The sequence below is a fragment of the Arachis hypogaea genome, chromosome 8, assembly GCF_003086295.3.
Source record: "Arachis hypogaea cultivar Tifrunner chromosome 8, arahy.Tifrunner.gnm2.J5K5, whole genome shotgun sequence".
In the NCBI taxonomy this organism is placed as follows: domain Eukaryota; kingdom Viridiplantae; phylum Streptophyta; class Magnoliopsida; order Fabales; family Fabaceae; genus Arachis; species Arachis hypogaea.
Genome location: NC_092043.1, coordinates 46,183,759 through 46,198,572, shown reverse-complemented (window position 1 = coordinate 46,198,572; position 14,814 = coordinate 46,183,759). Strand labels below are relative to the sequence as shown.

The 14,814-nt window shown below is 33.7% G+C and overlaps 3 protein-coding genes across 4 annotated transcripts; 2 read left to right on the top strand and 1 right to left on the bottom strand.

Moving 5' to 3' along the window:
- Window positions 1–728: 728 nt before the first annotated feature.
- LOC112707836 (UDP-glycosyltransferase 71K1) lies at window positions 729–2,065 on the top strand. The gene has a single exon (XM_025759824.3). It carries the CDS (start codon window positions 729–731, stop codon window positions 1,884–1,886), a length of 1,158 nt encoding a protein of 385 aa, XP_025615609.1. The 3' UTR covers window positions 1,887–2,065.
- A 281-nt stretch (window positions 2,066–2,346) lies between these two features.
- LOC112707835 (uncharacterized) lies at window positions 2,347–5,434 on the bottom strand. The gene is made up of 4 exons (XM_025759822.3): window positions 4,988–5,434; window positions 4,788–4,897; window positions 4,412–4,599; window positions 2,347–3,419 (listed from the first exon to the last, which is right to left on the bottom strand). Exons 1-4 carry the CDS (start codon window positions 5,158–5,160, stop codon window positions 2,616–2,618), a joined length of 1,275 nt encoding a protein of 424 aa, XP_025615607.1. The 5' UTR covers window positions 5,161–5,434; the 3' UTR covers window positions 2,347–2,615.
- Window positions 5,435–8,562: 3,128 nt separating this feature from the next.
- Window positions 8,563–12,086, top strand: LOC112707834 (probable NAD(P)H dehydrogenase (quinone) FQR1-like 3). Of its 2 annotated transcripts, none has more exons than XM_025759821.3 (3): window positions 8,563–8,839; window positions 9,898–11,370; window positions 11,644–12,086. In XM_025759821.3, the coding sequence occupies exons 2-3, from the start codon at window positions 11,051–11,053 to the stop codon at window positions 11,867–11,869; spliced, it is 546 nt and encodes a 181-aa protein (XP_025615606.1). In that variant the 5' UTR covers window positions 8,563–8,839; window positions 9,898–11,050; the 3' UTR covers window positions 11,870–12,086. The 2 variants fall into 2 exon arrangements, with proteins under 2 accessions (XP_025615606.1, XP_072057610.1); XM_072201509.1 differs by having other exon boundaries at window positions 8,568–9,435.
- The last annotated feature ends 2,728 nt before the right edge of the window (window positions 12,087–14,814 follow it).

Below are 14,814 nucleotides of genomic sequence, written 5' to 3'. Positions count from 1 at the left end.
CCACCTATGACTCCAATGGTTGATTAATATACTGCATTTTCTTTAAATTTCAATTGATCGCACTCCTATTCTTTTCCGCGATAATTAGAGTGCTCTATACATCGCATTAAATCCTATTTTTTATGAACAAATTAAATACTTAGAAGTTGACTGTCACGTGGTCCCTCAAAAGGTTCAAACTAGGATAATGAAACTTTTTTTATTAAGTCATTGTCCTCTCATCTCTTTTATCTAATTTCTCAAAACTAGGAGTTCTTAATATTTTTCATCTATTAGAACAATAATAAATAGTTATGTTAGAATATAATAAATAGTTGAGAGTTAGTAATCGACAGTTAAATATTTATGAAATTAATTTAAAATATTTTTATAAATAGCATGACTCTTTATCATATAAACAATAATTTTAATACATATAATCTATTTTCTTATTTCTATTTAATGTATTTAGATAAAATTTGGTGACCTTCCGTGAGTAAACCTCCTAGGATAACCTTAGAGCAGAGTTGATCTTCCTTCCCACTCCAGGATTTGGCCATTTAGTTTCAGCTCTTGAACTTGCAAAGATCTTAATCAACTATGACAATGACCTCTCTATCACAATCCTCTACATCAAGTTCCCATTCGCTCCCTGTGCAGATTCACACATCCAATCGGTTGTATCCTCATGGCCTCAGATCAAACTCATTGATATCCCTGAAGTAGAGCCGCCACCGCAGGAGGTTCTAATGAAATCAGTAGAACACTACATCTTAGTCTTCATGGAGAGCCTCAAACCCCATGTGAAGAACACTATACAAAAGATGTTGTCATCTTATCATGACTCTGATTCAAACCCTGTTATTGGGTTGGTCATGGATTACTTCTGTTTGCCCATGGTTGATGTGGCAAAAGAACTTGGTGTCCCTTCTTACATGTTCATGACATCAAATGTTGGGTTTACTGCTCTCAATGTTGCTCTCCTCGAACGCAAAATCGATGATCCGTTCACCGATTCTGATACTGATTTGTTGATTCCAGGTATATCTAGTCCAGTTCCTTCAAATGTTTTACCTAGTCCTGCATTTAATAGAGATGGATATGCTGCATATTATAAGCTTGCTCAGAGGTTCAAAGACACCAAAGGGATCATTGTTAATTCTTTTTATGAGGTAGAAAAGCATGCTATTGATGCGCTGTCTGATGTAAAAACAACTCCTATCTATGCTGTTGGTCCTTTGATTGATATCAAAGGTCATCCGAATCCGAAGTTAGACCAAATGCAGCATGACAAGATATTGAAATGGCTTGATGAGCAGCCAGATTCTTCTGTTGTGTTTCTATGTTTTGGGAGCATGGGAAGCTTTGGTCCCTCTCAAACAAGAGAAATAGCGACGGCGCTTCAGCACAGTGGAATTAGGTTCTTGTGGGCTATGTGCTTGCCGCCAAACTCGGACAATACAGATAGAACCTTACCAGAAGGGTTTTTGGAATGGATGGAAGGCAGAGGAATGATATGTGGTTGGGCACCACAGGTGGAGGTTCTTGCTCATAAGGCCATTGGTGGCTTTGTGTCGCATTGCGGGTGGAACTCTATTTTGGAGAGCTTATGGTTTGGGGTGCCGATATTGACATGGCCTATCTATGCGGAACAACAGTTGAATGCTTTTCGGATGGTTAAAGAATTTGGGTTAGCAGTGGAGATGAGACTGGATTATAGGACTGGTAGTGATGTTATAATGGCAGATGAGATAGAAAATGGGTTGAAAAAATTGATGGACAGAGATAATGTGGTGCATAAGAAGGTGAAAGAGATGAAAAATATGGCTAGAAAAGCTGTCCTTAAAGGTGGGTCTTCTTTCACATCGCTGGGAGAACTTATTAATAATATGAAAGGCAGCAAGTAATGGGCAATAGCTGTTGTTGTATTTGGTGTTGGTGCTTTCTTATAATCAACATACGAAGCTAAATTATTTAAATGGCTATGGCCTGTCTAAGCCATTCTTTAGTGAAATGAGTTGAAAATTGTTGTAGTAGTTTGTTGATCAAGATTTTATTTGAGTAACTACTACTATTATTCTATCAATTCTATATTGCTTTTCAATTTTAGCCCTTTATGGTAAAAGATCTAAGCCCTAAGTTACCTGAAAATGTCTTAAGTATGATTGTTAATATTGCAGATATTTTGCTAACCAAATGAGTGATTTTTTTACTCCATTGATGAAGACTCAGCAATAAATGAACTCAGTACCAATTACCAAAGTCAGAGAGACCGAAGTTAATAAAAATAACAGCTTTGCCTTCACTATTTTCAAGCCTGTAGAGAAATTTAAAATATGATAGCATGAGTAACAGATGTAAACCATATATGTAAATATTCATTATGCATTAGCATTGATAGATGGAGCTGATTGAACCAAACACAATATTTATCAAAACTCACCACATCCAAAGGAAATTCATCACGGCGCTAACAGCATAGAGGGAGTAATCATGTGACAAACAAAGTAACCGTGGAAATATTATAAGCACTGAAACAAATTTCGGTTTATCAGATGATGTTTAACACACCAATATACTCATTTCTCCTCGTAACAATGGACTGTGGTGCCCATATCCCATGCCTCAAATCGCTTTTACCTTCTTGACCTCTTCTCGTCTCTCCTATCAAAATCATTTCTTCCTTTTGGGTCCGATCGATCAGAATCGTTTCTATACGATCTGTTTTCCCGCTTCTTGTCATAGTCTTCTCTTGACCGTGGTGCATAATCTTCTTCATCGTGCTTTCTTGATCTCCTTTCTTCCCTGTTACCAGCAAAATCATCATCATTGTACTTTCTTGATTCTCTTGGCTGACCTGGAAACTCATTGTCATCTTGCTTCCTGGGTCTGTTATCCTCCCTTGCATTAGAATCCCTAGACTTGTGATCAAACTCAACATCATCTGGTCTTGTCGACCTCTGGTCTTCCCTTCTACAATGATCTCTAGGTTCAGGTTCCATATCATCAAAACCACTCCTTCTAAATCTTTTCCCCTCTCTCCTAAATCGATCTTCTCTAGACCTATGTTCAGACTCATCGTCTTCATGCCTTCTTGATCTTTTTTCATCTCTTCTACTGTTATAATCTCTTCCTTCAAGTTTATCCTCATCTTCATGCCTTTTAAATCTCTTTTCATCCCTTCTACTGTTATTTTCTCTCCCCTGATCATCATCATGCCGCCTCCACATCTCCTCTCTTCTTTCACTTCTCTTGGGTTGGCTGTCAGATCCTTTCTCATTGTCATGGGATCTGGGGCGTGAATCTCTATCTCTACTTTCAGGAATACGATTTAATTGGTTGTTGCCAGATTGTCTCTCCTTTTTGGGACCCTGGAATTTGTCATGACCCCATTTTGGGGTGTCATCCTCACGTTGACCCCAACCAGTGTTTGCAGCTCTCTGGATAAACCAATAACGACAACAAAGACAACCAATCACTCAAACATATCAAATTGTAACAGGACAGCTTCAAAATCGTCATTTATACCATAAACAACTTCAAAAGCCCAATTGTATGCAAAGCAAAAGTGAAGAGTAAGTAAATAATGAAAGTAGAGAAAACAAGGTAAGAAAATGAGTGAAGACTTCTAGTTAGAGCTGAGAAGATCTGTCTACCATTATACTTTATGATAAGTGAACCAAGTGTAATCACTTTATCAATTAAAATTCCTATTTATTCCAAGTCCACTATATAAACAAAGAAAAAGTTACCCAATTAACTTATTCATTCTTTAAGATCCCATTGCTGGTAATTTTACATCAACAACACAAGAACTATTTGGAAAAATTGATGTTCAGATAAACCAAGTTGAACCAACCCCCAAAAAATTGCAAAATAGAACTTAATTACAACGAAAACAAATTTCTCATTTAAGGTATATATCAATAATCAGAATATAGGCAATAGCTAAATTTTGTTCAAGGCTTCAGTCACAGTTTTTAAATTATCTGTGCAACTTCTTTGACCAACATTGTGCACTGGTCTGCTTAGAACTTAGAAGATTTGCTTAACATGGCCATTGATGTTCCTGTTACTGAAGCATATTCCTAGAAATTATCAGGTTAAGTTTTTGGTAATAGAAGGTACAATAAGACTCTTCGGTGTTGTGCTCTCTTCACTGGGGTATCATTCCAAAATATTTAATTATAAGTTTCATTTTTCACAAATTAATCCCAATACATGAACTAAATAACAATTACTATGTCTTGTCCCACTAGGTGGGGTTGGTTATGGATTATATAACATCCTAGTATGCTATCATAAATCGTATTTCTAATTAAAACCATTAAACATTCGTGGTCCTTATAGATTCTTCTTTACTTAGAACTATCGGATTAATATGCATAATAAAACCGGGTGCATTGTAGCATAATATAATGGTTGAACTTACTTGCTCATCATGAGAAAATTTGCAAAAAGCGCCGCGAGTACATTCCCCTCTTTGGAAAGCTCTACAGACACCTCGGGCCTCCCTCTTCTGGCGCTCGGTCTCTTCATCTTCCTCTTCCTTTTTCTTATACTTATCAACATGATCCACCCTAATAATTCTACCCAAAATCTGCGCTCCATTCAGATTATCTGAGACAGAGAACACAAAAAACTGTAAACAGACACACCATCAAAAACAACAATAACAACGTCTAAGCCTTTCTATTCTTTTCTTTTCATTATGTAACAGCATGAGCTACCTTGATAGATAAAACTCATGATAAAATCTAAGTGATTTTTTGTGCAAAAATATAAAAATTGAAAATGTAAAGTCTCACCAACAGCAAGATTAGTGCTCCTTTGATCTTCATAAGCAAGGAAGGCAAAACCCTTGGATTTTCCGATACCTTTATCCCTAACGAGATTAACATCCACAACTTCCCCATACCTGAGTTTAACCAAATACAAATGAACATTAAAATTGAAATTAACAAGGGGAAAAAAGGTAAAAAATGAAAGCGTAAAGGGAATGATTAACTGAGCAAAAACGGCGAGGAGGTCGCCCTCGGTGAGGTCGAAGGGGATGCCGCCGACGAAGACGTAAGCGGATTCTTTGTATTTGGCGTGCCAGGAAGCATCTTCGCCGATTCCGAGAGAGGCTTCTTTGGAGTTGATGCTCTGAATGCGCTTCACTAGGGTTAGCGGATTCATTGGGTTGCACTCTCTGTCTGTCTCTGGAAAGTGAGAGAGAGAGAGTTTGTGTGGGTGTAAGTTAGGGCAGGAAGCTGCTACCAGTAGGAGGAAGGAGTATGGGGGTAGACAACTGAGTTTTTTTTTTTTTTTTTTGAAGGTAGACAACTCAGTTGAGAACTGAGATCACAATTCACAACCAGTGTTCTTCTTACAAAGTTACAATAATTTTCTTAAGAATTAGAATTAATTTCTTCAATTTGTTATCAAATTTTATTGTGAATGTATTTTATTTGTTAGTGAGTCAATGTTTTGACTTTTAAAAATTTGTGTACTGGACATCAAAATTCTGTGATATGTATCAAAAATTTTGTAATGTACACCAAAATTCATGTGTTTGCATATTTCATTGATTAAGGGCTTGTTTGGGTGAGCTTCTAAGAAAAGATCTTTTTTTGAGTTATCTTTTTTTAAAAGATCTTATAGAGAAGTAAAAGTAATTTTATGTTTGGATATCTCATGTAAAAAGGTCTTTTTATCTATCAATTATGTTTGGGTATAACAATATAAAAGTACTTTTTTATTTATTTATTACATGAAAAACATCTTTTTTTTAAGGAAAAAAGATCTTTTAAAAAAAGATGTAAATTACAGCTTTTCAAAAAAGATCTTTTTTTGATTTTACTAGTGTTTTTATTTTTACTACTAGAAATTTGCCAAACACGTTAAAAAATAAAAAAGATCTTTTTTCATTGAAAAAAGATCTTTTTTTAACAAAATAATGGCGCCCAAACATGCACTAAGTGTAGATATTTTGGATATGTGATCTTTAAAAATTTTATGTTGTATACTAAGATTTGTGTGCTGTATACAGATGTTAATATCTTAGACATGTAATTTTTTAAAAATTTGTATGTTATATACTAAATTTTTGTGTTTTATACCAAAATTAATGTATGTATAGGAGAAAAAAAAGAATATCAGTAGGATGACAACAATCATACTAACAAAAAAAAGAAAACATGCAAATTAGTTAAATATTTAGTTCAAAAAATGTTTGGACGCACGTCCTGCATTTCTCTAACATATATAGATATATAACTTCTGCATTGTAAGAACAAACATGTTATATTTAAATTATTTTATCATACATATATTATAATAAAGTAGGTAATTCGTTGCTCATATAATAAGCATTTTTATGTCTAGTGTATTTTAGCATGATGATATACACAAAAAAATGGGCAAGATTAGACTTTGTTGTTCTGTAGTATTACATATTTTGGAGGATTTGTTGTTCAATTTTTAAGTTCAAAATATGCCATTCATTATCCCTCTTCTCTTGATAAAGACTTTTATATAGATAAAACTGCCCACTACTTAAATCTTTTAGTACCAATAAAATTTTATAATAAAATAATAAAATTCAATAATTTACTTTACAAATTATAACTTCAATAAAAAAAATAGATTAAAACACAAAAGTAAATTGCAATAAAATTGTGAAGTTATTAAGCCGTTGTTCCTGTAATGAAAATGTTTGACATTTTTGTGTGTGATGTATATGTTCAATAAAATGTGATATTAGGTATAATATCAAAATAACTATTTTATTTCAAGATTCTTTTGCGTTGCAAACATTTATTTTTCCTTAAAATATCTTGTTTTACCGTTCTTAAAATCTTGATAACATCTTAGTATTGAAATACTAATTTATTAGTTTCTAACTTCTTGTAGTCAAATTTTTTTATAGATTAAATACTTCATAATTCTAAGTATTATAATATTATAAACTCACACACAAAATATATTTATATACGTAATATTTAAAAATTTCTATCCACTTTTTAACCTCAACCAAAATTTCGAATTCGGCTATAGTATCTTAAGAAATATCACAATTTACTATTAAACTAAAGTAGGCTCTAGGTTGCAAAATCACCTCTTAGACAAAGAGGCATCATAACAAACTGAACAAAGACAATATTTCTTTTTCGGCAAAAGATGTTATATTTTTTCAAAAAAAAAAAATCTGATTATTGTTTTTGGATATTTTTTCATATGTTAGTTAGCCATAAAATTATCAAATCACCAATAAACTTTATAAATAGACATAAAAAATGTAATCATATTTAAATTATCCATGCTTATCCATTTATTTTTAGATTTTATAAATAAAATAATATTTTATTTATCAATATATGTAATTCTGTTATAATTTATGATAAATACGATTTTTTTTTTACATAAAATACATAAATGATCTATAAAATCACCACTAAATTTTATAATAAATAGACATAACAAATTAAATGTAATCATATTTAAATTATTCATGCTTATCTATTTATTTCTAGACTTTTTTATATAAATAAAATAAATATATTTTTTTATCAATATGTGTAATTTTGGGATAACTTATGAAAAATACGTAAGGAAAATTTACATGAAATAAGTAAATTGTCTATAAAATCACCAATACATCTTATAAATAGACATTAAATAAAAAAATATATAAAAAATTACATAAATGGATAAATATAATAAGTAAAAAATCCATCTATTTCTATATTCTATATTGGGAGAATTATATATCCACATAATAATTTGATTACATTAATAATGTTAAAAAATTATCAAAATTTATTATTTTTTATCATCATTTAGTCATTAATTTAATGTTTTTAGTAGAAAAATACTAAAAGTTATCAAAATTTATTAGTTGTGGCTATCACTTAGCCATCAATTCAATTTCTTTAATCTTTGTTTTAGCAATTCAATAAGGCTGCATTTATTTTTGAGAACAAGATAAAACAAAATAATGAAAATAAGACATAATAAAAAAGAGAGACATGAAATTTAGTATTTTTGTATTTTGTTTGGTAATAAAGTATAACAAATTATAAAAATTTAATTTATTCTTTTTGTAAAAAATTATGAGAAGAAAAATATAATAATAAAAAATATAATTATGAAAATTAACAAAAATAATAAAAGAAAAAATAAAAAATAAGTTGTGTCCTTTGTTAATGTCTTTAGATATAATATCTCTGTCTATATTTTATCTGTCAAAAATAATTTTGTGTCTTTACGTCACTGTCTCAGTATCCCGTCTTTGAAAACAAACACGGCCTAAAATACTTTATCTCATATTTTTAATTATTGAAAACTAAAGAATGACTAAAAATAATAAATTTTAATAATTTTTTAATATTTTTTATTTAATATAATAATATAAAAATATATTTTGTTATATATTTTTAAAAATTAATAACTAATTAATAATTAAAAATAAAAAATTTTAATAACTTTCTAGCATTTCTTAAAGTAGAAAACTAAGTTAATACTACTATAATCATAATCTGACGTGTATACGGTGAATTTGGTTCACGTGTATTAAAGAAATGAAATTGAAAAGGCATCACCCCATTAAAGCATAGACAAAAACGGGAGAAAAAGAGGAGGGTTGAAATTGCATTAATTGTCTTTTTTGCTTCACTTCTGTCTTCTCTTGATCTCTTCTTTCTTTTCATTTTTTTAATATTATTTTTTGTTTATTTGAACTGTGCCTCTGTCCCGCTCACAAAACCAACGCTCCTCTCTACCTTTATATCAGCATAGATCACTCTCAACTCTCGCATGTATCTATCTATCTATATATATCCGCCATTGAAGGTTATTGCATGAGCTTGCCAAATAGGTACGCTCAGCTGCATTATCTCATAAATACATGTATCTATGTGCATCTATTAGTACGATACATAGTTAATTGATCAGTAAGCTTCAATTTGTGGTCTAATCTAATTTTAGGGTTAGAGTTTGTTTTGGAGCGTTCAGGGAAAGTGTTTTTTCCTTTTTAATTGTTTTGTGTAGATCTGGAGATTGAGCTGCATTACCTTGTATTTAGATAAAATTTGGTGAAAGAATCTGCTTTTGATTTTACGTGAGATTTGCTTTGGGTAAATCAATTTTGGTCAGTGGCAAAGGAGAAAAAGGAAAATTGAGAAAAGGAAGAACAAGGAAGGATAAGACTTTGGGACCATGCCTTACTTTACAATTTTCATTTTTTTTTTCTTTTGGGTTTTGACTTTTGACTATGGTGGGGGTTATGATGTAGCTATCAAGGAGCCAATTCAATTTTTGTTTTTATTGGTTTTAAAAGCTTGTTTAATGGTTCAATCAAGTCAAGAAATCAAAGAAATATTGCAATTACTAAAAATAATTTGTCATGATGTTTTATCACTTGATGGCATAGCGGGAGGGGAGGAGGTTATAATACAAAAGAGTAGCACAATGGTATGACCTCTAATGTTGCATATCTATGTGTTTTGGTAAGATGTTGATGTATGAGTGGGCGGGTGAGTGAGTAATGAATGATATGTTATCACTTAACAAGCATGTTATTCAAGAATTAGGCTTCTTAATGTTTGAAGGGTACCTTAATTTTTGTAATTCATACATTAACTAGACAGAGTAATCATAGTTATATTGGTTCTCTTATTTACCTGCCTACGTATACCGAATACTCTATAAAAGAATACTTAGAATTTGTACATAAAAAGTAGCGAAGAATGTCTTGAAACGAACGATGTAACTATCCCTATACTGACGTTCTAGTTACCAAACTATGATTGAAATATTAGGAGATATTTTTCTTTTGCTGCTACAAGGCTTTATTTCTGTTTGTTTATTTACAATCTTTGGCACTGTTATTTTCTGTTGCTGTTATCTTATGGTAACTTAATTATTGAAAAACAGGTATGAGCAAGATTTTCGTATAAGGCACTTGGGGTTGCTCTTCTTCTAGGCACATAAGAATGAACAAAGCAAATAAAGCAGCCAGTGCCAAAGACGAAGAGCGTCCACATCGAATCACAAGAGCGAGGGCTAAGGTCTTAGGATCAGTTGGAGGGATACCACCCTACTCAAGACCATCATTTAAAAATGAGCAGAAACATGTACTTAGAGGAAGTTTCACAAGAACAGGTTCTGATGAGAACAAAACTTCTGTAGTTGTTGATCCCCTGGATAAGAGAAAACAAGTGCTTAATGATGTAACTAACATCTGTAGTAATGCTTCAACATTTCAGGTATGCATGAAAAAGGCTTCACTGTACCTTCAAATGTAGAATTAGATTTATAAGTCTTTTTTCCTTAAAAAAAATGGAAATGAAACTATATCTGATTCATCGGTCTTTATTTTCCCGCTCATAATTGATTCGTTGAGTTCTACAAAGTTGCGAATTTATGTAAGTATAGGCTTCAATGTCCCTGTAAGTTTCAGTTGGTGATGCATAGTGAATGTTCATTATGAAGGTCATAAGAGAGTCAAATGGGATCAGATATGTACTTTGGTGCATAATATCGATATCATAAATTTACTATTAGCACACTAACTATCTGTTTGGTTGTTCAGAAGAATGGTAATTCGGATGAAGTTTGGACTTAAGTAATTGAGTGAAGTAGGGTATTTAGACTTGGACGGGAACTTTCTGAGGGAATGACTGTCCGAATTGTCGATAGATCGGCAGGTAGAATTATTTGTAAAGATACTCTGATATTAAAGTTAATGTCTATATTAAGGTTATTAATTAGGATAAAAAAGGTGACGTATTTTTAGAGAGGGATAGATTTTTCTCCATTTATATTTTGAATTTAGATAGATCCATTCGTTTGAGTCCATTTGCTTGAAAGCTTTTATTAGCTATTCAGATCACTTTAGCAAAACGTGAGATGATACGTAAATCATCCTTGGGTTTGGATATCAAGTGACCCGGTGGATCGTCGATCCACAGTTAGACTGGGCCGGGACCCTTGTTAGACTGGGCCGGAATACTATCAAAATTAAAGTATATATATAAGCGGAGTTCTATGGTGTGGATGGCATATAATATCCACACCTGTGGATATTATGTGGACACCTTGTTCAATAAATACGTTTTGGTTGCTTATGCTCATAGCTGATGGGACATTGACTCTCTCCGATCGAATATTGGAAAAGCTGAAGGCCCCTCCTAGGCCGGATGATGTAACGGACATCAAACCGGAACAACTTCTGGAAGCTGATGGTTTTATATTTGGTTTTCCTTCTCGATTCGGCATGATGCCAAGCCAACTGAAGGCATTTTTTGATGCCACTAGTGAGCTATGGGCCTCCCAAGCACTTGCTGGCAAGCCTGCTGGAATCTTTTGGAGTACTGGCTTTCACGGCGGAGGCCAGGAACTTTCAGCGTGAGTAAAATGAACTCTAAATGCTTCCTACTGTTGTTATCATTTCAATTTAGAACATAACAAACTTGTTCATTTGTTCTATCAGAATTGTTTTGATCAAACAGATAATTCTCATAATGTTGCTTGTCATGCCTCTTAACAATTGTATCTTCACTTTTCCAATAGTGACCAAGACTATGAACTATATTCGTTAGTGACTAGTGATTCTTATGCTATGAAATTATGAATTTATTGAATTTAGTTTTCAATTTTCCTCTAAATCTTTAATTGCAGATTGACAGCAATAACTCAATTAGCTCATCATGGCATGCTTTTTGTGCCCCTTGGATACACATTTGGAAGTGGCATGTTTGAGATGGATGAGGTGAAAGGAGGCTCAGCATATGGTGCTGGAACCTTCGCCGGAGATGGAACTCGGCAACCTACCGAGCTAGAACTGCAGCAGGCCTTTTACCAGGGTAAATATATGGCTGAAATTGCAAAAAAGCTAAAAGTCTAACCTTCTGCTAACAAATTTATTCAAGAATGTCCTGTAGAGCATGTTGACAAACCATTAGACACACACGTTTGTGTCAAACCTTGCAAGACATATTAGCAACGTGTATATATATATATATGTTCTCAATTTCAAAATTGTAGTTTGTACTTCAGTTGGTGAAACATGAGTTAGACGAAGTTCTATGTTCAGATATGAAGAAACAAGTTCATTAAAACAACTTGTTCATGTTCATTTTTAATACACCAATAGCAACAATTTCAATGAAGAACTTATTGTTTACTTGTTTTACATTGATTCAGAGGAAAGAACAACTCCAAGAAATACGACCCCAAAAAAAGTAGTTATCAATTGTTACCCACCATATGACCAATAAGTTCTCTAACAGCATTGAAAGGTGATCCACCATTAATAACAGTTTTCCTAGCTATCTCTTTCATCTCTTGCACCTTCTTGTGCACAATATTATTATCTCTATCCATCAATTGTTTCGACCCTTTCTCTATCTCATTCGCCTTTACAATAAGACCTTTGAACTGATTTGGCTTGTTTGGGATGGACCAAAGCTTCCTTTGCTCCCAAAACAGAGAAAAACAACAGAAGTAGTTTCTTGGTCATCAAGAAATCTCAGTAGTTTCTCATGCTGTAATTGGTCTAGATTTGGCTGATGGTGACCTTTGAGCTCAATCAAAGGGCCAACAGAATAGATTGGAGGAACTCCTGTTTTGCCGTCGGATAGGCGATAATGCATCAAAAGCATACCTCTCCAACTCCTAGAAGGTATTAACAATTATTCCTTTGGTGTTTGTAAACCTCTGAGCAAGCCTGTAATAAGCCAAATATCCGCCATCTCTATCCAATGCAGGATTAGGTAGAACCTTTGAAGCGACTAGATTGGAGATCTGAACAAAGAAATCAGGATCAGAATCCGTGAACACATCATCGGTTCCACGGTTCTTGAGAGAAAGCATAAAAAAATAACATTAAAAATAACATTTTATATATATATATATATATATATATATATATATATATATATATATATTTGTTTAAAAGAAAGAGCTCAATAGAGTAAGTGGAGTATAAGAAGAAAACAAACAAAACAAACTAAAATAGTTAAAGCAAAGAAACCAACGCTAAGAACACTCATAAATATCCTCCTGTCATCTTTGCCATTGTCATCAACGACCAAAGGGATCCGCTCCTAGCCACTCATTATAGTTCATAAAGGACTGATGGATAATCATGTCAACCCCTTTTCCTTTATTCTGAAAAATCCTTCTATTCATTTCTAGCCGAATGTTCTAAATAATCGCATACCATCCACCTCTTGCGTTCCACCTTACTAGTTGGTAGCTCAGTCCAACTTTGAAAATGTTCCTTTAGCGTTCCCGGACACGACCATAGACTTCCAACAAATGACAACCATGCACACTAAACCTGCTAAGAAAAATCACAACCAAGAAACAAGTGGTGACTATATTCAACACCTTTGTTGCATAACATACATACAACATCTTCCTGGTTTACCACCCCAAACTGACTCAGTCTCTCCTTCGTATTGACTCTTCCAGTAGTCAACACAAACCAAGAAAATAATTCTACTCTTGGTGGAACTAGACCTTTCCAAACTATCCTAGTAAAATTGTAGCTTGCTATATCCTCCGGAATCATTTTCGCCTGCATCACCTACACAAAGGAGTTAGTAGAAAATACACCTTGTTTATCAATCATCCACACAACTATATCCTCTCTGTCATAAGCAAGTTTGAACAGTCTTAAAGTTTCATGCAACTGGTTCACTATATCCAACTCCCATTGGAAAAGTTCTCGCCTCCATTGGAAGTTCTATCTCCACTCTAACCCGTCGCAAAACGCACAATCCCCATTAACGGATCCTTTTTGGTTTGAAACTGAGAAAAGCCTTAGAAATTGATTTTTCAGGGAGCCGCCACGCATCCATACATTCTTCTAGAACTGAGTCCCTCTCCCATCACCAATCTCCATAGACAACCCATTAATCATCTTTTGTCTTACTTGTTGATCCTTGAACTGTATATGGCAAATATCCTTCCCCCCTGGCGGATAGGTAACACCTGGGATGACAGCATCACATTTGGGTTCAGGTAAAGAGCAAATCACCCTCTTCTATAAGGGACAATCCTCATTCGAGAAACGCCACCACCACTTAAATAGAAGGGCTGTGTTGCGCACCATGGCATCCCCAACGTCCAACCCACCAAACATTTTGGGAGCCTGCACCACCTCCCACCTAATCATTGCCATACCATTCCTACCATCATCCTTACTCCATAGAAATCTTTTCTATAAGAAAATCAGTTTCTCTACAACAGCCTTTGGCATTTTATATAAGCTCAAATAATAGACAGGGAGACTGTTCAAAGTAGATTTAATGAGCACTAACTTACCGGCTTTATTAAGTACCTTGGTTTTTCATATGCTCAGCTTCTCTTCCACTTTTTCTATGATGGGCTTCCAAGTCTTCACTAATCTCGATTTTGCTTCTAACCGGGATCTCTAAGTATTTCACTCGAAGAAAAGCTACATTGCAACCCAATACCCTACACATATGTTGTACCCACTAATCATCACAGTTAATTGGGATAAAGCTTGATTTATCAAAATTAACAGTCAGCTCCGATATTAGCTCAAAACAACGAAGGATTCTCTTTTAGTTCTTAATGGTCTCTTCCTCTAGGGGACAGAACAGAATAGTATCATCCGTAAACTGAAGATGCGACAACTCAATATGATCTCTATCCACCAGTAACGGTGATATGCGCCTGTTTCTTACCGCCTCCCTAAACATTATATGTAGAACATCAATGATAAGTACAAATAGAAATGGAGACAACGGATCACCCTGTCGCAGACCACTTTCCATCTTAAACATCTTAGATGGCGAGTTGTTTATCAGCAATGACATA